Below are 22,849 nucleotides of genomic sequence, written 5' to 3' on the forward strand. Positions count from 1 at the left end.
GATGAAAACATCCCAGGATTTTTCTCCATATAATGGACTTCAATGGGAACCAAACGGTTCAAGGTCCAAATGAGAGTTTCAGTGCAGCTTCAAAAGGCTTTAAACGACACCAGACGATGAATAAGGGTCTTAACTAGCGAAACGATTGCTCATTTAAAAAAAAGTTTACGTTTTATGATGGTTAATTGGTCAATTGGCACTGAAACTGTCTTTTGGACCTTGAACCGTTTGGTTCCCAGTGAAGTCCATTATATGGAGAAAATCCTGGAATGTTTTCATCAAAAACCTTCATTTCTTTTCGACTGAAGAAAATAAGACATGGACATTTTGGATGACATGGGGGTGAGTAAATTATCAGCAAAAGTTTGTTTTAAAAGTTAACCGCTCCTCTAACAATAACTTTTTGGTATTTTTTTAGACATAATAAATGTGATTTTATATTGGTGTTTATTTGAAGTGATTTTGGAGCAGACACTTCTAGTCACATTTATCACAAACTGGCCAAATATCAAAAATCCGGATCGATATAAAAAAAACGCTGGGAGTGTTTTGATTGGGTGCACATTTTAAAAACTAGCAAATGAGCCAGACTAGTTCATGTATTGTTATGATCTGAGAATGTGCACATGTTGAGACGGGGAGAAAGTGTTACTGTAGAGGCCTGCGCAGGGTTATTTGTTGGTGCCGAGTGATGTTGGTAGAGCTCGGGTCAAGAGGCCGCATAGCTGACCCGGCGCTCTCCAGCTGCACAGCTCTCGCTCTTCACCTGCACAAAGAAAGAAAGAAAGAAAGAAAGAAAGAAAAGAGTGGGGGAGGGGGCAAGCGTCTCAAAAGAAGTTTTAAAGGATGGAGAAAGAGCTGAGGGGGCAGGGCTGCAGTGCAGAAAACACTTGAAACAAGAGCCTGTTCGCCGCTTACACCTGGCTTAATTACGGCCCCAGAAAACACTTAGAAAATTAAAGGGATAGTTCACTCAAAAATGTACATTCTGTCATTATTCAATGATGTTGTAAAAGTCCCTATACATTTCTTCCTTTTGTGGAACACAACGAACAGAATGTCTATGTGTTTTTTGATTTGGCCATACAGTGAATGTCAGTGGTGTTGTTTTGGACCCCATTGACTTTCATTGTATGGGCCAAAAAAGATGGTGGGTACTTCAAAATATCTTCTGCTTTCCACAGAAGAAAGGAGGTACAGAACATGCGAGTTAGTAAATGATGAAAAATCGATGACAAATTGTTTTCGTTAAATGGAATATATTAAAATAAATTAATGCAACATAGAAATATTTACAAAAAACAACTAGTTTTGGTTTAGTTCGGCAACTAGTTAATAGTGAGAATTGAACCCTAAATTAAAGTGCTACCAAAAGCACATTACAAAACGATTAAATCTTCTACTAAAATGAGAACTGTAAATATAAATATGAAAGGTGTTAATAAATATATATTAGGGCTGTCAAACGATTAATCGCATCCAAAATAAAAGTTTGTGTTTACATAATATATGTGGGTGCACTGTGTATCTTAACGAATCATTATTTTATATATAAATACCCACACATGCTTGTATATGTTTAAGAAATATTTTCATGTATTTACTGTATATAGATTTATATATAATTCATAGGATATGTAAATATAAATATTTTTTATATAAATAATATTTTTTTTCTTAAATATACATGCATGTGTGTGTATTTATATATACAAAATAATTATTCACAGTTCACCCATATATATTATGTAAACACAAACTTTTATTTTGGATGCGATTAATCGCGATTAATCGTTTGACAGCCCTAATATACAGTATATGAACAATACTAAAATAAAATATGCAAAAAAAAAAATTTGAGCCACTGTAAAATATCGAAACGAATCTCAGTTCATGAAATCACCATTTTTAGAGAAGGCTTTGAAACTTTCATGGATGGAAGAGTGTACAGCGATTTTTAGGAGAAGAAACTGGAGTAAGATAAGACAGGAATGGCGGTCAGTGGATTGTGTCGGGTTCGCTCCAGTGATCAGCAGGCAGATAATGAAAAGGCCACTGTCTCTAAGGTAATTACTCTAAATGGAAGAAACGCTTTTTAATTGTGAGGCAATGAAAGGAGAGCTGTGTGGCGGCTCTTCAGTGTAACACTAAACCACACAGACAGACAGTTACACTGGGACACAGACAGACAGTCCAGCCAAACTGCTCACACAGGGAGTGCTGGCATGTATGACATACCTGCATACTACTCATACTACTTTTGCTTTATGTATAGGAATATAATATTCTACAGTATACACTCTTGCACAATTGCATTGGCCATTTCATGTGCCAAATATTAAGATGATTACAAAAAATAAAAACAGTTTTATTTACCGAATACAGTATATACTGTCTAGTGTTAAAATCAGAACACAGCCGTACAGTCTCAGTCACTTGTGGGCTTTAGTGCGCAGAAAACAGGGAAAAACTAACAGGATTTATTAAAGGAGTAGTTCACTTTAAAAAAAACTTTTGCTGATAATTCACTCAGCCCCATGTCATCCAAGATGTCCATGTCTTTTCCAGGATTTTTCTCTATATAATGGACTTCAATGGGGTCCAAACGGTTCATGGTCCAAATGAGAGTTTCAGTGCAGCTTCAAAGGGCTTTAAACGACACCAGACGCGTTCGTGACTGAATTGTGAATCTTTTTTCGTTCATTTCGTTTGTTGAATGAACCAAATTACTCAAAAAGATTCGTTCATTTTGATGAACGAGTTCGAACAGGAGAGCGCATCACAGAACAGAGCAAGGCGAGCATTTGTGCTTATAAAACGTAAAGTTTTTTATTTATTTTTGAAATGACCGATTGTTTCGCTTGATAAGACCCTTATTCATCGTTTAAAGCACTTTGAAGCTGCACTGAAACTCTCATTTGGACCTTCAACCGTTTGGACCCCATTGAAGTCCATTATATGGAGAAAATCCTGGAATGTTTTCATCAAAAACTTCAACTGAAGAAAGAAAGACATGGACATCTTGGGTGAGTAAATTATCAGCAAAAGTTTTTTTTTTTAAAAAGTGAACTACTCCTTTAAGGATTTTTCCAAATCAAGCGAATTATTCGGTTTTTATTATTAGGCAAAATGTATTTTACATGTAAATTTTCTTTCTTTTTGAACTTTTCTAGATGATGCAACAGAAAAAGATCTTTCTGACCTGGTGTCAGAGATGGAGATGATGAAGATGATTGGCCGGCACAAGAACATCATCAATCTGTTGGGAGCGTGTACACAGGACGGTGAGGGATTGGTTTTAACCCTAGCCTTCTCTATCATATTTGATACTTTCATTTCTAAGGCCTCTAAATTATCAACACGATCAAAACTTTGCTGAAAAGCCGGATGTACATAATTTTCTACACGCCTTCTGTCTTCTGAAGAATCTGAAATCTATTTATAAAGTAAACATTAAAAACTTGTTCATACTATTTCAAGATTAACACTTAACTGGACTGAAGCAACTTAAGTTTACTTAATCATTCATACACAATTTTTTTTTTAATTTAATGAGTCTAAAATATGATCCATCCGGAACGTTTAGTCGTTCATCCCTTAATCATCATTGTATTGCATTATATGTTTAAACACCACAATAAAAACTACAGAGATTTGATCATAAAATATCATTGGGATATATAGAGCGACAATTGATATGTATATGCATTTTATATAAGTAGATCTCACAATTTCATAATTTCCTCTTTCTTTTGGTCATATAAATACCAGCAACTGCATATTTTTGCTCAGTTTTGGCCTTTGAATAAAATTCTGTGAGCTTCATATTCTCACTTTATCATATTAGATGAGCAATAAAAGCCTGATGTATCAAATATGATACTCTACAAAAAACACATATGCAAACTTTTTATTACTTTTTATATTTCGTCAAGAGGTTCAATAAACCTGTCAAAAATATGATTTTTCTGCTTATGATTTCATCTGTCAGGCTTTACAGGGTTCTCACCTCTCTCTCTCTCTCTCTCTCTCAGGTCCATTATATGTCATAGTAGAGTACGCATCTAAGGGTAACCTTCGTGAGTATTTGAGGGCCCGGCGGCCCCCAGGAATGGAGTACTCATATGATATCGCCCGAGTATCAGATGAGCCTCTCACCTTCAAAGATCTGATCTCCTGCACTTATCAAGTAGCCCGTGGCATGGAGTATTTAGCCTCACAGAAGGTATAAGCACATACACACCATATACAAATATCATTTATATATATATATATATATATATATATATTAGGGCTGTGCAAAAATTAATTGCGATTAATCGCATCCAAAATAAAAGTCTGTGTTTACATAATATATTTGTGTGTGCTGTATATAATTATTTTGTATATATAAATACAAACACATGCATGTATATATTTAAAAAAATTTGTTATTCATATATAAAATATTTATATTTATATAATATAGATTATGTATTTATATATACTGTATATATACAGAATTTAAGCGCAAATAATTCTTAAATATATACATGCATGCATAGGTATTTATATATACAAAATAATTATATACAGCACACACAAATATATTATGTAAACACAGACTTTTATTTTGGATGCGATTAATCGCAATTAATTTTTGCACAGCCCTAATATATATATATATATATATATGTGACAAATTCTTGCTTAACTATTTATAGACTTGAAATCCAAAAGATGAATATATAAGAATCATTTTTAATGCAGTTAATTCTTACATGCACGAGCGTTCAGCCGTCCAATCAGATTCATGCATCGTCCAAACATTTTTCAAACGGTCAATGAACGAATCACAGCAGACGTGCACGACTTTGTAAGCCGGTGACAACGCTCTCACCGCGAGCATGCTAACTAAACTGTCATCACGCTCGCCTTCCCGTCTGGAATGCACGCTGGGCCTTATCGCACTCACACAGGATTTGCCCTGCGGTTCATCCCTAAAGTACTTCAGCGTTCCTGTGTTGTTTGTGTCTGCGTGTGTGTTTTTTTCACTCTGCGTCCAAGATGAAGTTGTGATGATTTAAGTTATTTCTGTCTTTCTCCATCTCTATGGCAGTGTATACACAGGGATCTGGCTGCCAGGAATGTGTTGGTCACAGAAAGCAACTTTATGAAGATTGCAGACTTTGGGCTGGCCAGAGACGTCCACAATATAGATTACTATAAAAAGACCACAAACGTGAGTTTCGTTTCGTCAGGAGACACTCCTCTTTACCTTTAAACACATTTCCTGTTGCTTTTCTGCTCGGTATGCATTCTTTTGTCTGTATTTAAAGATGCATGTCATGGACTATCTGTTGTGTTGATGTTGAAAAAGATTGAGGCAGCACACACACTACCGTATGATCACAAAGGCTGCACATATTTGATCATAAATACAGTAAAATAGTATTATTACCATTTAACATAACTGTTTGCTATCTGAATACATTTTAAAAAGTAATTTATTCCTGTGATGCAAAGAAATCATTTCTTATTATTATGAATGTTGCTTAATATTTTCAGGATGCATTCTTCAGGATTTTTCAGAAAGTTAAAAAGTCTAACTTTATAAATGTCTTTGCAGTCACTTGTACTCTTTGAAAAGTGGTGTATAGTGTTTTTTATTTTATGCAATGGTCAATAGCATTTAAATAACACAGCAATTACTTGGTACATTTTTATTCTTAAGCAATTTATTTTGGCAAAAGTTGGGAGTTCTCAATGCTTTTGGTCTATTTTTCCCGATAATAAATACTGTTAATTTGAAATGCATCTACTAAATGTTAATGTTATCAATGTTTAAGTGTACACAACCATATAAATGGCCCTAAATCCAATATACATGCACTAAAAGCTAAACTCCAGTTTAGGTCTCAATGGGTCTTGAATCATCCTTTATATAGTTATATTCAGGCTTGGTTCCTTTCAGCCTCCCGCCATCTCTTTCTTTGTTCTCTCACCTTTTCTCTCTTCCATTTCTCCTTTTTTCCCTCTGTTTATCTGTCACATCCCCCCCTCCTCTCACCAGTCTTGGCATGATTTGCAGATTCCCAGGCAGTCGGCGTGTAAAGTGATTTCAGCTCTTTGCTTATTTGGCCCTGCCCTCTTCTCTTATTCCAAAGCTTGTTGTTCAAGCTCATGAGAAAGAAATGTTAGTGACAAACCTAAACACATTAGCATAGCTTTGACTCTCATTCCCACCATTATACCAGCCTCTAGCCCATCATAGATGCTTGTTTAGGCTGTAAATCACTCATCCAAGAGTTTAGGTCATCAGACATGGCAGTGAAAGAGTGTGTGAATTCTGATAGCATTATAATCCTTGTCAAATTTGGGTCAATGTTCACATAAGATCAACATGAAATTAAAATTGATGCTATTTACTTAATAAATGAACATTCCTTATTGTGCATGATTCCAGTTTACATGTGTCAAACTCCACTCCTCAAGCATCCTTACTGCAGAACACGAAATCCAGGGGGAGGAGTTGGATCCAGATCCAACTCCTCCCACCTTACATATACCTAAACCTACCCATCTCCACCCCCTGATCCCTAACCCCACCCCTAATCCTACCCATGTCCGCCCCTGATCCCTAACCCCACTCCCAATCCTATCCATCTCTGCTCCCTGATCCCTAACCCCACCCCCAATCCTATCCATCTCCGCCCCCTGATTCCTAACCCCACCCCTAATCCTACCCATGTCCGCCCCTGATCCCTAACCCCACCCCCAATCCTATCCATCTCCGCCCCCTGATTCCTAACCCCACCCCTAATCCTACCCATGTCCGCCCCTGATCCCTAACCCCACCCCCAATCCTATCCATCTCTGCCCCTGATCCCTAACACCACCCCCAATCCTACCCATCTCCGCCCCCTGATCCCTAACCCCACCCCCAATCCTATCCATCTCTGCTCCCTGATCCCTAACCCCACCCCCAATCCTATCCATCTCCGCCCCCTGATCCCTAACCCCACCCCCAATCCTATCCATCTCTGCTCCCTGATCCCTAACCCCACCCCCAATCCTATCCATCTCCGCCCCCTGATCCCTAACCCCACCCCCAATCCTATCCATCTCTGCTCCCTGATCCCTAACACCACCCCTAACCCTACACATCTCTGCCCCTGATCCCTAACACCACCCCCAATCCTACCCATCTCCGCCCCCTGATCCCTAACCCCACCCCCAATCCTATCCATCTCCGCCCCCTGATCCCTAACCCCACCCCCAATCCTATCCATCTCTGCTCCCTGATCCCTAACCCCACCCCCAATCCTATCCATCTCCGCCCCCTGATTCCCAACCCCACCCCCAATCATATCCATCTCCGCCCCCTGATTCCCAACCCCACCCCCAATCATATCCATCTCTGCCCCTGATCCCTAACCCCACCCCCAATCTCCGCCCCTTGATTCCAAACCCCACCCCCAATCATATCCATCTCCGCCCCCTGATCCCAACCCCACCCCTAACTCTACACATCTCCGCCCCTGATCCCTAACCCCACCCCTAATCCTACCCATCTCCACCCCCTGATCCCTAACCCCACCCCCAATCATATCCATCTCCGCCTCCTGATCCCTAACCCCTCCCCCAATCCTATCCATCTCCGCCCCCTGATCCCTAACCCCACCCCCAATCCTATCCATATCCACCCCTTAGATCTGGATCCAACTCCGCCCCCTGGATCTCGTGTACCGCAATGAGGTGCTACTGTCCAAAACACCTGCTTGGAAGTTTCTAGTAATCCCGAAGACTTTGATTAGCTGGTTCAGGAGTTTAATTAGGGTTGAAGCTGATCAGTTAAATTGACCGTATTTACTTATTAAACATTCACTTTTTGTGGACGATTCTAGATGGTCATTTACAGTTGTTAGATGGTATAGATGGTTGATCAATTGGGTTTCCAGCTTGTGGATCTGGTTCAACAGTTGGAAATTCAACTGAATCCTGATGGACCATCTAGGTCATGCTAGTTGGACCAGTAGAAAACCAGCTACCATGTCCAAAAAAACTAGCCTGCCAACCTTTAACTGGTAGGACTTGGATTTTACAGTATGGAAGTGAACGTAAACAGCAACTTTTCCCAACTTACCTCACCAGCTCTGCTTTAGTCCTGATTTATTTCTTAGCTCTTATCAAGGTCACCAAGATCTGGCCATGAATATTTTAAACATACTTTGGCGTTATTAAAACAACGAGCAAAGCCCAGATTGAGCGATACTGATGACTGATTAATGACTGGGGTTAGATTCAATTACACTAGTTCAACCCTGTCTAAATAAAACTCTGTGAGCCAGGAGATTGTGAACTTGGAGCCCTTCCTATTGGATCTAGCACTGTAAATGCCATTGACTCTTGTATCTTCTCCACTAGCCTCAATTTATAAACCCCCACAATGGCTCCTTCGGGAAATTAGAGTTCGGCGATATGTCCCACCAGGATTTAATTCCCAATCATTATTGGCTGCTCGAGGCTTAATGAAATTTCAGGCTAACGAGGGTCTCGTACAGATAAAGATGTGAGTTTCGCAGTGTGTGGATGTTGTTGTGTGTTGACCGTCTTTGACCTTTTCTCCTCCGTAGGGTCGTCTGCCAGTGAAATGGATGGCTCCAGAGGCGCTGTTCGACCGGGTGTACACGCACCAGAGTGATGTGTAAGTCAACCATTTTTTCATTTTGAAGAGGACATATCATTGAAAACATGATTATTTTTGAGCTTTTGCTTAGGTTTATAACCCAAACTCACTCCCTAGTCCTTGCATATTATTTACTGAACCGAAGCAATTGCAGAACCACAACTATTACTGGTTCCACATGTGAAGAGATTTGGTATTGAACGCTAATAGCTTATTACTGCTTCTGCACAGTGGTTTTGAAGGAAATGTGGAAGTTGTAATGGATCAGAGTCAAAATGGCTTTTGAAAATGACACTGTTTCTACAAATTGAAAAAGGTACTGTTATATTTGGAGAGCAGGAAAACACTGTGATTGGAGTCGCTGTGTGTTTGTATAAAGCGAGTTTGGGAATGAATAGGAACTGATGGCAGGTGAGTTGAGCGTACGAGAATTGATTCCCTTCTGAACAGTGATGGAAAGTTAAGGAAGAGAGAGAAGAAGGGCTGTTCGCGGCCAGCGCCACACCGAAAAGCGAGAGATTTCACGCTCGACTTGCGACCAGTGCCGTGTTACTAATCTGCGCAGCTTCAAAGCCCGTCAGAAGGGCCAGACTCTCACCTCCCAGAGTCTGGACGGAAATGCCCTCGATCTTCCCTTCACTCCGTCCCGTCACACTCCTCTCTCCAGCGCTTCTCGACCCTATTGTTTTCTCTTTTTCTGAACACTTAAATGTCTCTTCCCCTCTTTTTATTTTCCATAGAGTGAAATAATCCTGTTTTTTTTGTCATTTGAGCTTGCATTTATCCGCTAGTACATGCTTGTTTCATCTCATTTTAAGCTTACTTTTTTTTCCTTTGTCTCATAAAGAGATGAAACGAACCGGAAGTTACGGTTTGGTGCATGTTGGATTTTTCACCCAGCCTCTGCGGGGCGTTTCTAAGGTTGGGCTGCAGTCATTTCTACATTCTTTTGTTATCAATAATCTGATCTTTTGGTTTGCGCCCATCAAGTTTCAAATTCAATATTTAATTTATCCAGTATTTAATGCATTGGAATGTACAAAAACAGACGTTATCATTTACGATTTTGGCCATACTGTCCACCCCTAATGAAATATTTTGTAAGTGTGTGTGTTGTTTTGTAATCTCTTGCTGGTCATTATCTTTTGTCGTCTGTGTCTGCTCTTTGTGTGGTCCGTGCAGTAAAATCAAATCAATAGCAAAGAGACCCTTATTGATGGCTAATTCTTGAATCTTTTATCTCAGCGAGGGTCCCAAGTTCTCTGATTGGCTCAGAGGCAGACACAATCTATATATGACATCATATTAAATGAATACATAAATTATAATAAAAATTGGCATGTTTTAACAAACAAGACCCCCAGGGAATGGGATGATGTAAGTTGCAGAGCTTGCAAAAATGAAAATATGGATGCATGTGTGTGTGGATTTGCTTGGGATGTTAAATTGATGGCTTTTATGGTTAAGGTTCATCTGGCCCCATGCAAGGTCAGCTATATTAGATTAACAAGGTGTCACCCTTATATATATATATATATAATATTTTTTAAGTAACACATTTTACACCAATACAAGTAAAAGGGTTGTGAAAGGTTAATTGCGATTAATTGCATCCAAAATAAAATTTGTGTTTATTTGTGTGTACTGTGTATAATTATTTTGTATATATATAAATACATACACATGACACATGCATGTATATATTTAAGAAAAAGTTTTATTCATATATAAAATATTTATATTTATATATATAATATAGATTATGTATATATATATATATATATATATATATACACGTGCAAATAATTCTTAAATATATACATGCATGCATATGTATTTATATATACTAAATAATTATACACAGCACACACATTTATTATGTAAACATATAAAAATATATAAAAAGTTTTATTTTGGATGCGATTAATTGCAATTAATCTTTGCACAGTCCTAATATATATATATATAATTACATAGTTTTATTTATTTTTGCTTTTGATTTTATGTATTGAGGCATTATTTTCATGAAAGTTAAGCATGTTCTCTTCATGCAAAATGTAATTTCTTATTTCTTTGTTAATTTTGAGGTCAATTTTTTTGTGATATTCACCCATTCATTGCTAATTAGCAAGCAAAGTCTATTAGCTAGAATAGTAGACACAAGCTGATTGCAGCTTATTGCATTGAAGCGTAAGGGTTCAAGAGGGCATTGCAGTGACCCTTTCTGTGCTCTCAGTGTGAGTGATTGATCATGGGGAGGTGAGCAGCGGTTACATGGGGTGACTGAATAGAGATGATGAATTTAGCAAACATGTCACAGAAGATGCGGCGCTAGATAAAGACGAGAAGAAGACAAACAGGGCAACTGATTATGTAAACAAACAGAAACGAAAGCAGAGAGTCTTTGTGCTTTGCTTTGTGTTTTGTGACTGCGACGGGTCACCAGAAAGGGGTACAAACAGAAAAAAAATTGTTGCTCAGAGATTGCTCTTATAGCTCAGGAGACTAAATGATGAGTTCATGCTTCATTTACTTATCTACTTAGTCTAGGATGTTTCTTGAAAAAAATCCATAGGAGCAACACAAATAGACATAAATGAGTCAATATTTGACGTATAGTACAAATGTGTGTATTTGGTCATGTGATCTTAGTAGAATTTGAACTTACTCGTTTGAACTTTTTTCAGAGGAAGCAGACTCCAACAAATGTCTCAATTTGCTCTCATTTAAATCTCACGACAAGAAGCAATTGAGAAGTTACAGAGATCTCACTTAAAGGAGTTCACTTTAAAAAAACTTTTTTTGATAATTTTCTCGCCCCCATGTCATCCAAGATGTCCACGTCATTCTTTCTTCAGTCGAAAAGAAATTAAGGTTTTTGATGAAAACATTCCAGGATTTTCTCCATATAATGGACTTCAATGGGGTCCAAACGGTTCAAGGTCCAAAAGACTGTTCAAAGGGCTTTAAACGATTTCAGCTCGTTAAACGATCGCTCATTAAAAAATTTGTTTAAGTTTTATAAGCACAAATGGTCGCCTTGCTCTGTTCTGTGATGCGCGTTCGTGACTCTCCTGTTCGAACTCGTTTGGTTCCCATTGAAGTCCATTATATTGAGAAAAATCCTGGAACGTTTTCATCAAAAACCTTAATTTCTTTTCGACTGAAGACAGAAAGACGTGGACATCTTGGATGACATGGGGGTGAGTAAATTATCAGCAAAAGCAAAAGTTTTTTTTTTTTAAAGTGAACTACAGTACTCCTTTAAGCTGTTTCTTTTCTATAGCCGTGTGTGTGTGTGTGGAGATCTGTTTCTTAAGCACATTGTGTAATGCATTGATCCTTTCAAACCATTATATCTTGTGATTGTGAAATGCTTTTGTCAACTCAGCAGGATAAATAAAAGCTTATGCAGATGATAAGGATTTCTGGCTCTGCATGTCCTCCGGCCTATTTTGGGACTCTCATATGATGAGTCGACACGTGTGGAACCCTCTGTGGAAACTCTTATCGTCATTTGAGTATTTTATCCATCCCCCCCACCCCGTCTTAGATGAAGCAACATGGAATTGGCACGTGATGAAAAATCATTCCCCGCTACAATCTTCCGCCCTCTGGACGTTTGTTTCCTGTGGGTCTCACTAATGTTTGTTTTGGCTGGACAATATGTGTCATTGTGGCGTTCCATGGAGGACAAAAGCCAGCTTTGAGTCCAGAGTCATTTGAGTCGAGTAAGAGTGGTCCCACAGTCTTGAGAAAAGGCCGCATTTAGAGCCCAACAGCTACTGCGTTGTTAGCGCCAACAAATATCACTACTGTAAATGGATCAGATTTGGAGTTTTGGCTTAATTTCACTGAGCGATCCTCATCCAAATTTTGGGGATAGTGAAGTGATGGTACCACAGAAGAGGCTGGGATGTGTTGCTCCCTTTTACAGGGGTTGTTGAGAATAACTCAACAAAATGCTGATTGTCCAACATTTCACTTGCACATCAATACACTCGCATTGTGTTTAGTCGAAACACTGATTGAAAGTGTAACGTGTTGTACTGTGAAAGTGATCTGATGAATGTGTGTTTTTGTCTCTTCCAGCTGGTCGTTTGGGGTTTTAATGTGGGAGATCTTCACGCTCGGCGGTTCTCCGTATCCTGGAATACCTGTCGAGGAGCTTTTCAAGCTACTAAAAGAGGGTCATCGCATGGACAAACCGGCTAACTGCACCAACGAGTTGTGAGTGCTCTTTTCTCAAAGGTTTCATGTTGCATGCTCGCTAAAATCTATTCATATTTGGAATAATTTAGCATGTCTGTTAGTTTGTTAAAAGTCCCCGTGAACCGGAAGTTGCAAACGAGTTTTCTCCAGTGTTGTGACGTATTTCCGAGAGAAACGGAATACTAAATGAGGCAAAATAGTGGGTGTGGCTTTTTTTTCTAACAAGCACCTGATTGGATCTAGATAAATGGGTGTTTCATTCTGAAATGGAGGATGACGCAAGTTTACACACGCTGTCAATCAATCCTCGCTCGGCGCTCGCAAACACACAGCAGCTGTCAGTTGGAGGGGCGTGGTTATGGATGTTAAGGAGACACCCAAACCGTAAAGCCTACGTCATCAGGCAAGGTCCTCCAGCTCCAATGCAGAGGGGAGGGGCATTTTCAAACTTTGATTAAAGATTACGAAGCCAAAATTTTTTTTGTGTGTGGATTGACTTGCATGTATGAATTGTTCACCACAAAACGATCAATTTAGGCAAACAAAGTAAGTATGGTCAATTTTGATTTCATAGGGACTTTAAGCTGTCGCCCCACTAACCTTTTTTGTCATTTTTATTTACATTTAATGTGACTAGTTAAACTAGTGTCCTGGTTACCGTTTTAATCATTTTCTATTTCAGTTGCAGTTTATTTTACAGTACATTTTCATTTTCTACCATTTTTCTTATTTACTTCGTCATGTCAGTAAGCTAGTTAAAGGAGTAGTTCACTTTTTAAAAAACTTTTGCTGATAATTTACTCACCCCCATCCCATGTCATCCAAGATGTCCACGTCTTTCTTTCTTCAGTCGAAAAGAAATTAAGGTTTTTGATGAAAACATTCCAGGATTTTTCTCCATATAATGGACTTCAATGGGGTCCAAACGGTTCAAGGTCGAAATAAAAGCGTCAGCTAAATGAATAAATGTAAATGTAATTTCTTTTCGACTGAAGAAAGAAAGACATGGACATCTTGGATGACATGGGATGGGGGTGAGTAAATTATCAGCAAAAGTTTTTTTTAAAGTGAACTACTCCTTTAAGCTGGCGTCCAACTCACCTTTTTAAAATCACATTTTTGGCTTTCATTATATACTAGTTAAAGGTGCAGTATAAGTGATTTCTGCTGATCCTTATAATGGAAATTTATATATATTGATGTCATATAAATTATTAAATATTATATATTGATAATATATAATTTATATATATTGATACAAATATTGATATTTGAAATCACCGAAACGAAATCATCAGCAGTAAGTGAAAGCAATTTGTGTTACTATGATCATTCAGGCCGAATGTCTAACTGTTATTTATCTCCTTTGATGGCAAAGTCACCTAGTTAGTTACGCTAGTGTTGTTGTTTCATGTCGACTTGAAGCTAATTTCCCTGCTAAGACACTTTGCAGATTCTGAGAACAACCCACAGGTTGTAGTTTCACATTGGTAGTGACAATTCACAGTGACAAATGAGCTCCTTCTCACCCTAACCCCCAAAAAGTGTCCATCAGCCATAATGTCAGTGACCTAACAAACTTTCACACACTGGTTTACTGCCAAAATGAGACGTTGCAGTAGCTTTGAGATGTTGCCCTTTCATCGAACCAGATACACATACTCGCCTGAGCATGTCTGATTACTCAAATGGTTGATCTCCAAAACAAAGCGTGGAAATAAATAAATGATGTCACATTGTCTTTTCCTCTATCTCAGGTACATGATGATGAAGGACTGCTGGCATGCGATCTCTTCCCACAGGCCCACATTCAAACAGTTGGTTGAGGACTTGGACCGCATTCTCACTTTGGCAACCAACGAGGTGAGACGTGCACACATTTACACACGCTTGCATAAACGGATCCGAAACCAGTCACGTTTTCTCTATAGTTCTGGGATCCATCAGACCCGTGCCAACGCTGGCTTCAGCTCGCAACATTTCGCAAGATCCGCGAAGGGAAGGAAACGGCGGACAGGTCGAGAGTTGCACGTGCTTGGGTTCGCGAGTGCGGCTAGCGTTGCTCAATTGAACGCTTTCCGTTCCCCAGCTGTCGTCCACGATATCCGTGTGGCGGGCTGAGGGATGGAAATCTGTCAGAACTTGTCGAAGGGGGGATTGAGCCGTGGAAGAGAGATGATGCCAAAAGCCCCGCCGTTTTGAACTTTAGAAATGTAATAAAGTGCCTCTGCTTTCTTCCCCCCGTCTTAAACTGCTCACAGATGTGAAGGTCTTTAGTAACGTGAGCTGCCTTGTGTTGAGCAGCGAGAGTTCAATCCAACAACCTAAACCCCCCCCCCCTCTTCCTCTAGTCAAATAGCTCAGTGCAAGCCACAAAGAGAAAATGGCTCCAATTTTGTTTGAGGAATGAACCAGGGACATGGACATTTTTCTCATACTGGATGTTCATGTGCATTGGATGTTTATATGATGTATTACGAAAGTCTTCAGGTGTGGTCCCTTCTGATTCACTGAATTTCGATAACCAGATTTTGGTTAGACTTGAAGGAGACAGTGGTTTCCAGCTTGGTTAAACTCTTATTGAGTGTTCTAACATTTGAGTTTGCTGTATGTTGAAGGAAGCGGCTTGTAGTTGAGTGTTATTGCTGGTGAACCGCGGCGGAAAGTATTATTTGAGTTTTAAAGGGGTCATGAACGGGCTTTTTAATTTTTATTATATTGTTATCTGAGGTTAACTTATGACGTTCGCTTGGTTTTACATTAAAAAAACATCAGAGGCTATTTTCTACCCTAGTTTTGAGCTTAGCTCAAAAACGCTCGTTTTTTATGGCTGTCTCGCAGTGAAGACTTGGAAGTAAATGCCCACTGCTGTGAGTGGATAACAATTTTGCATATTATAATGAGTTTCACTCTCGATCCGGTTTGTCATCACGAGGTAGGAATCTATGTTATTTTCTATGCGTGTAATCCACGAATCAGTGGGCGGGGCTAAACCGGCCGTGTTGAAGTAGGCGTTGATCTTCTCCTGCGGGGGTGGTGTTTCATCCTCTTTGACATCATAGTTCCCCACTTTGAAAAACGAGTCGTTTGCTGAGCCTGGTGTCAATAAAAGCTTTTATTGGACTAACAAGGACGTTTTCAGTTCTGAAACTTACAGGATATTCTCATAATATGATGACCTCTTAGATGTCAAAAGCTGAAGGAAAATTTGATTTCTCAGTTCATCACCCCTTTAAATAATTATTTGATAGTGTTCAAAAGTTTGGGGTCAGTAAAAAAAATGCTTTTGAAAAACAAAAGTATCGGTCGCCACAAAAATTGAAACTGTATTCAACATTGATGATAATCAGAAATGTTTCTTGAGGAGTAAATCATGATTTCTGAATGATCATGTGACACTGAAGACTGGGGTAATGATGCTGAAAATTCAGCTTTGGTCACAGGAATAAATGATAAATAAATTCAAATAGAAAGCAGTTGTTTTAAATTGTAATAATATTTTTTACAATATTATAGTTTTTACTGTATTTTTTGAATGCAGCCTTGTGAGCGACTTTTAAAAAGCATTAGAAAATCGTTCAGACCTCAAACCTTTGAACAATATCATAAGTAAGTGTAAACAAAAACATTTGTGTACATAAAAATAATACATTCTAAAAAATGCTGGGTTTTTTTAACCCAAATTTGGGTCAAATATGGACTAAAAATGTAATTAAAAAATGTACAGTTGTAAGTTGGGTTAAAAAAATGTATTACATTTTTAACCCAACATTTGGGTTTGTCCATATTTTACCCAATTTTGGGTTCAAATAACCCAGCATTTTTTAGAGTGTACACAGTAAAAAATGTAGGGTAGTTTTAACCCAATTTTGGGTAAAATATGGACCAATCCAGCCATTGGGTTAAAAATGTAATTTAAAAATCTAACCCAATGGCTGGGTTTGTCCATATTTTACCCAAAATTGGGTTAAAACAACCCAGCGTTTTTTAGAGTGTAATGACACAACCAAAAATATTTGCACTTCAACTAAAATAAAAATGAAAAATATAAAATCTATAATAGTAATGATATCAAAAGAACACGGCTTTCCAATGCATTTTCCCCCATAGAAATGTGCTTTATTTTCCAACTGGAAAATATTCTCTATTCCTATTTGACTTATTGAAATATATTTTATTTTTTATTTTTATTAAATGCAACAGCTGGACTGCATAAGAACGTATATGCTGATGGCTTGATCTGTGTGTCTGTAGGAGTATCTGGACCTGTGTGCCCCAGTGGAGCAGTATTCTCCCAGTTTCCCCGACACACGCAGCTCCTGCTCTTCCGGAGACGATTCCGTCTTCTCCCACGACCCTTTAGCGGACGAGCCCTGCCTTCCCAAGTACCAGCACATCAACGGAGGCATAAAAACATGAGCCCGTTCAACGTCCTCCAGACCTACCACATCCAAGCTACACCTCCAGTCCTCAAAAAGAGTGAAAGACTTTTACCCACAGTTCACTTTTTTTACCCACCCAGAACCGTACGCTGCCTCAAGACCCCCGGTGAGGCTCCCGCTGGACTTTGGGAGCGTGCCGAGGGAGGCTGAGACGCCCGAGTGCTGCTTTTCCGGAAAGAAACTGAAGTGTGTGAAGAGCAGGTTTTTTTTTTTTTATGGAAACACACACTTGCGCACACAAAAACACGTGACCAAGCTCTTAAGAAGAGGACGAGGACCAGAGAAAAGTGACTGTTCTCAAGGCCCCGCCTCTTTTTATTTTGTTGTTTATTTTGCAGATTTCTTTTCCGTTTATGTTGGAATTCTTGCCATCATTCCATTGCTTGGCATTCCAGGAGTCTGTGTTCCCAAGTGAAATGAAAAGGAGCACATGTACAGAACTCTTCAGAGACTAAAACCAAGACAAAAAGGAGAAAATAGGAAACGAGTACTATATGGAAACACACAACTAACAGAAGAAGAAGTAGAAGAAAACATATCACTGCCTCCGGTTGTTTTTTTTTAAATGTTCAGTTTTTACCGTGATAACTCGGTTATCGTACAAAAGCCCAAGCAGTTATCCTCATTGGTAAAAAAAAAATAATAATATTAAAACATGGTATATAGTGCTGGGTATATTTGTAAATATATTCAAATATGTAAAAATATATATTATATATTTACAATGAATTATTTTTTTGTATGGACTTCCGAACAATTCCTCCCCTTTCCCTCTTTTTCTCCAGAGTCAAAAATGCTCTAGATGTTTCTATTACATTCCCAGACAAACATTCGCACATGTACAGCAGGACTCGACATTAAAGAAAGTGTTTTTTTGCTGTTAAAACAGGAAGTTTATGTTCTTTGTCTTCTATTAGGAGTTTACTAGCATTTCGATGACCTCAAAATTAACAAATGTGCACTAAAAGCCACAAAACTCTTATTTTGGTGCAGTTACGTTCCAGACACATTGAGCTGTGGTGCTGGTTTGAATCCGGGAAACGTTTAATGTCGGGTCCTGCACGACTGACACAGTCACGTATTGGCTTTCAGGGAAAGAGATAGCATGTTAATTTATTGACTTATGTTAAAAAGAATCAAAAGGATAAATAAAGATCAAAATAATAAAGAGATAATAATATTAATGATGACAGTAGAAACGATAATGATTCATAATGCTTATTTTGTAATTTAAAATGACATTTCAGTGAGGTAATGGTACAAATAATTATTTGTAGCTGGTATCGAAATATTTGCATTTCTTACGGTTTTTATATATATATATATACAAATGTGAATGGTAAGTTAAAATGCAAAAATAACGTACATTTTTATAGTCAGCTAATCCCTTTTCTATTGTAGAGGATGTTGTTTACTCACACTGAATTTTGCATTTGAATTTGACAAAATACTGGAAAAAAAAAGGTTGCAGTATATATATTTTTTGCAGTTTTACCCACACCAACAATACAGTTTTTCAAAACACAGAAGTATTAATTGTTCAAGTGTTTCATTTTCTTCCAGACAAAAATGAGATGAGGTTGTTCTCAACAAATGTTCCTGACAGATTTGTAAAATTAAAGATGGAAAAAATGAATTGTGTGTGATTTTGTTTTGTTTTTTTATACTACAGTAGGTAATCATCAGTGTATTTCTGGTGTCCTTGCACATGTTGTGAAAGTTTCAAGTACAAAGACACACATCCTTGTCTTAATGTAGAACGAATTTGATAAGAATTGTTAATATTGAGATATCTAACATTAATTTCAAGTTTGTGAGCAGTTTGAGACCTTGTTGAGATCTTTTGATGAGACATGTATGGGGTCTTTTTCTTCAGAGAATCATCTGAAAAGCAGATGTTAACCTAGGCAAATCAATCATTTGATCTCATTTTTTGTCTTGTAGACAAAAAATTGAGATCATCTACCATTCCTGTAGAAACCAGCATTCCCAGAAAAGTGCCATTACAGGTCATTTTTGTTCATCATAAGGCTGTGTTTAAGAGAGCTGCTCATCCCAATAGCGTCAGACTTACATTTTAAAAATTAAAAGTTTGGGGGTTTTCTCAGCAAAAGCCATAGAAGAGCCATTTTTGGTTCCCCCAAAGAACCTTCAAGTGAACAGCTTTTTTCTTAGTATTAATAGTTCACTTTGAAATATATTTTTGGTATGTTTTAGCTTTCCTCAAGGGCATCCGAGATGTAGATGTCTTTGTTTCCACAGTAGTTTCAATTCTGATATTTTTAGGTCAAACCGGTGTTGTCTATCAGTCATATAATGGAGGTCTATGGTCACCACCTCAAAGAGCATGCACAGAGAAGTCCAAATTAAACATGATTAAATGACTCGTAAATGTAAGTACACACTGATGGCCTAAGACACGAAATGAGCGGTTGGTGTGAGAAAACGAACAGTATTTATATCGTTTTTACCTCTTGTTACCAACTCAGGCCCTCAGATCACTTGGACGTGGCTGTGGTCACAAGAAGTAAAAACGATATAAATACTGTTCGTTTTCACACACAAACCGCTCGTTTCTTGTCTGAGGCCAGCAATGTGTACTTACATTTACGAGTCATTAAATCATGTTTAATTTGGACTTCTCTGTGCATGCTCTTTGAGGTGGTGACCATAGACCTGCAGACCTTCTAGTAACTTTGAAGATCTTGATTAGCTTGTTCAGGTGTGTTAGAACTAAACTCGCCAAGACGGGCATTTTGTGGCATCATTTTGTGTGAATTTGTCCATTCAAGCGCAAAAAGACGTAAAAGAGAGCTCAATTTAGTATTCTAAAAAGTTTTATGCAAATTTTTCAGGTGATTGACACGCTTCATATTTTTACTCGTATTTGGCGCTCGGCGAGTGTTCATTTTAGGCCCTTGTTCTTAGACCTTGTTGTGATCTTTAGATGAGACACTTATGAGATTACTGGGGTCACGGGACAATAACTATGGTGACTGAAACCTGTCATGACCATCAGTGGCACAAGCATTCAGAGCCCATTACTGGTCTCCACCAGCCTGTATGATCCGCTTAATGAGAGACTGCGATGAGCATCTGCCACATAGAGTTCTTCAGCTCAGAGCTGTTGAAATACGTGAGGAGCCCATCAGAGCGCTGACTACCGCCTCCATCCACTCGTTCTCGTACCCTCCATCTGTCAGGAGGCTGTTTGCACAAGGTCCAGTCCTCTGGAATGTCAATATACAGACCCACACTCACAGATAACACACCGGTGACGGTTAATCAGTAACACAAACCATGGTTTAGATGCTTACAGCAAACTCAGTGTGTGAATTATACTTTCAGAGACTATACTTCAGGTAATTTTAAAGCATTATCTGTTGATGATCATCTCACACACAACTTTGATGCATCAGGGTAATTCTAAAGGATGTGTGTATTTTCTGGGAAAACCATTGTTTTAAATTTTGGGCTGTTTTGCTTCAATAACTTTCCTTCTTTCATTCTAGTGTTAAGATAAATACACATGACCTACCACGACGTAGGTACAACTTACAGTTTTATTCTGTATTCTAAAGAGTTTGCTGTTCTGATTTCTACTTACATATATTACTAAAAATATGTTCCTTGTTGCTGACTATTAAAAAAACCCCTCTAATATAATATGTAACACAAAACTAAAATCTGTCTTTATCCAGTTCAGATTTCTATTCGATAAATGTATGCAAATCAGTGCATATTTAATAATTAGATTTATTTAATTGAACAAAACATTTTAGAAAACTTTCCTATCACCCAATCGGCCGAGCAAACACACATTGGTCCCGCCCCCAAACTCACACAATTGGCTGATGGTTACTGTGACTGAGTTGTTCGAACAATGATGACTGAATTATAACAGTATACTAGCATACTGGTCCTATTTTTTTATGTCAAAAAATAAAGAGCAGAATTTTTAGCAGTGTGCTGTTATGATTTCAGTCATTGTTCGCCCAACATGTTAGACACAGGAAGCATCAGCCAATAGGGTGAGTTTGGGGGCGGAACCAATATCTGCTTGCTCGACCAATGGGGGAAGTGTTCGGTAAGCTTGTTTGGAAACAGTCATTATTTTGAATTAGTTTCATTTGGTGACAGAAATCACATTCTTCAGAAATCAAGACTTCTCAAGCAAATCGCTAGTTTCTTGCCTCAGATTTGCACTGGTTTATAGTATTTTCAGTCCAGCGATTGTCTACAATCTACACAAGAGAAATGTGAACGTTTTACATGAAGGTAGGTACAACAAGCTAGTCCTCAGATTCACCTCAAAGGTTTACTAATAATGATCAAGTTAGATACTAAAGCTTGTCTCTACAGGGCTTAAGTTGTCAATAGAGTCTCTAAAGTTTAAGAGGAATAGCAGATGTGCAGCTACTGTCATAAACTCTAATCTTCATGATGGCCAATAAAAACAGTCATAAAGAGACACAGTCTCATAAATGAGCTTTAATTGAAAATGAGCAGATGATCAGTTCATCAGGGCTCTGATGATCTTGCCCTGGTGTTTTTCTCATATTCTGAGGTGGAACGTGAAGATTTGAACGTCTAGAATCCAGAAGTTGTGCATCAACAGCTTAAGAATTTAATCTCTTTTAATAATTGTTTATATTAAACTATTTTCTTTGATATTAGAGACATAGTTTAGAAATATCTAATGTCATAGACAACTCAAAATGACTCAGTTCTGGAAATTATTTAGTTTTAGACCATTTTGGACATTGTAAGTTATTTGTAGTTCATTTTTTATTAAAAGTTCTAATTATTAGTTTTATGTTGTTGGTTTGCTTGTCGGCTAGCCATGATATAGTTGATATTGTGTTGGTTACTATAGCTTTTGTAAACTCTTGCTTTTGTAAGGCTTTTCACTACCTTTTTGTGATCAATTACTGTTTGTATTGAGAATGAGGAGTCACGTGCCTATTTACACCTACCATGATGGTAGGTGACGCTATCGGTTACCAGGGTTTTTATCGGTTTTTAACGCAGCAGTTACTTCCAGGCATGGTAAAACAGTGCGGTATTGCGAGAAACTCCTCTACTACCGAGCTAAAAACACACGTAATAAATACTGTTTTGTCGGGGGAATCCTACCAACATGGCGGAAAGGGGAGGGGCACTGTAAAATGACGTCAACTCCTCATTCTCAATATAGTTTTCTGACAAATATAATAATAATAATAATAATAATTCGTTACATTTATATAGCGCTTTTCTGGACACTCAAAGCGCTTCACATAGAAGGGGGGATCTCCTCAACCACCACCAATGTGCAGCATCCACCTGGATGATGCGACGGCAGCCATATTGCGCCAGAACGCTCACCACACACCAGCTTACTGGTGGAGAGGAGACAGTGATGAAGCCAATTGGTGTATATATGGGGATGATTAGGAGGCCATGATGGACAGAGGCTACTGGGCAAATTTGGCCAGGATGCCGGGGTTACACCCCTACTCTTTCGAAAGACATCCTGGGATTTTTT

The 22,849-nt window shown here is 38.3% G+C and overlaps 1 protein-coding gene across 10 annotated transcripts in view; it reads left to right on the plus strand.

The window, feature by feature from the left end:
- fgfr2 (fibroblast growth factor receptor 2) overlaps positions 1-18,958 on the plus strand; it is a 76,850-nt gene extending 57,892 nt beyond the window's left edge. For all 10 annotated transcript variants that reach the window (XM_089116767.1, XM_039671679.2, XM_039671683.2 and 7 more), the window contains 7 exons: positions 3,174-3,284; positions 4,035-4,225; positions 5,099-5,221; positions 8,616-8,686; positions 12,761-12,898; positions 14,638-14,743; positions 17,135-18,958. In XM_089116767.1, the coding sequence (XP_088972893.1) occupies positions 3,174-3,284; positions 4,035-4,225; positions 5,099-5,221; positions 8,616-8,686; positions 12,761-12,898; positions 14,638-14,743; positions 17,135-17,299 (905 nt within the window). In that variant the 3' untranslated portion in view covers positions 17,300-18,958. The remainder of the gene's footprint in view (positions 1-3,173; positions 3,285-4,034; positions 4,226-5,098; positions 5,222-8,615; positions 8,687-12,760; positions 12,899-14,637; positions 14,744-17,134) is intronic.
- Positions 18,959-22,849: the final 3,891 nt, after the last annotated feature.

This window comes from Pimephales promelas, chromosome 11, assembly GCF_988280905.1.
Source record: "Pimephales promelas chromosome 11, fPimPro1.hap1.1, whole genome shotgun sequence".
Taxonomy (NCBI): domain Eukaryota; kingdom Metazoa; phylum Chordata; class Actinopteri; order Cypriniformes; family Leuciscidae; genus Pimephales; species Pimephales promelas.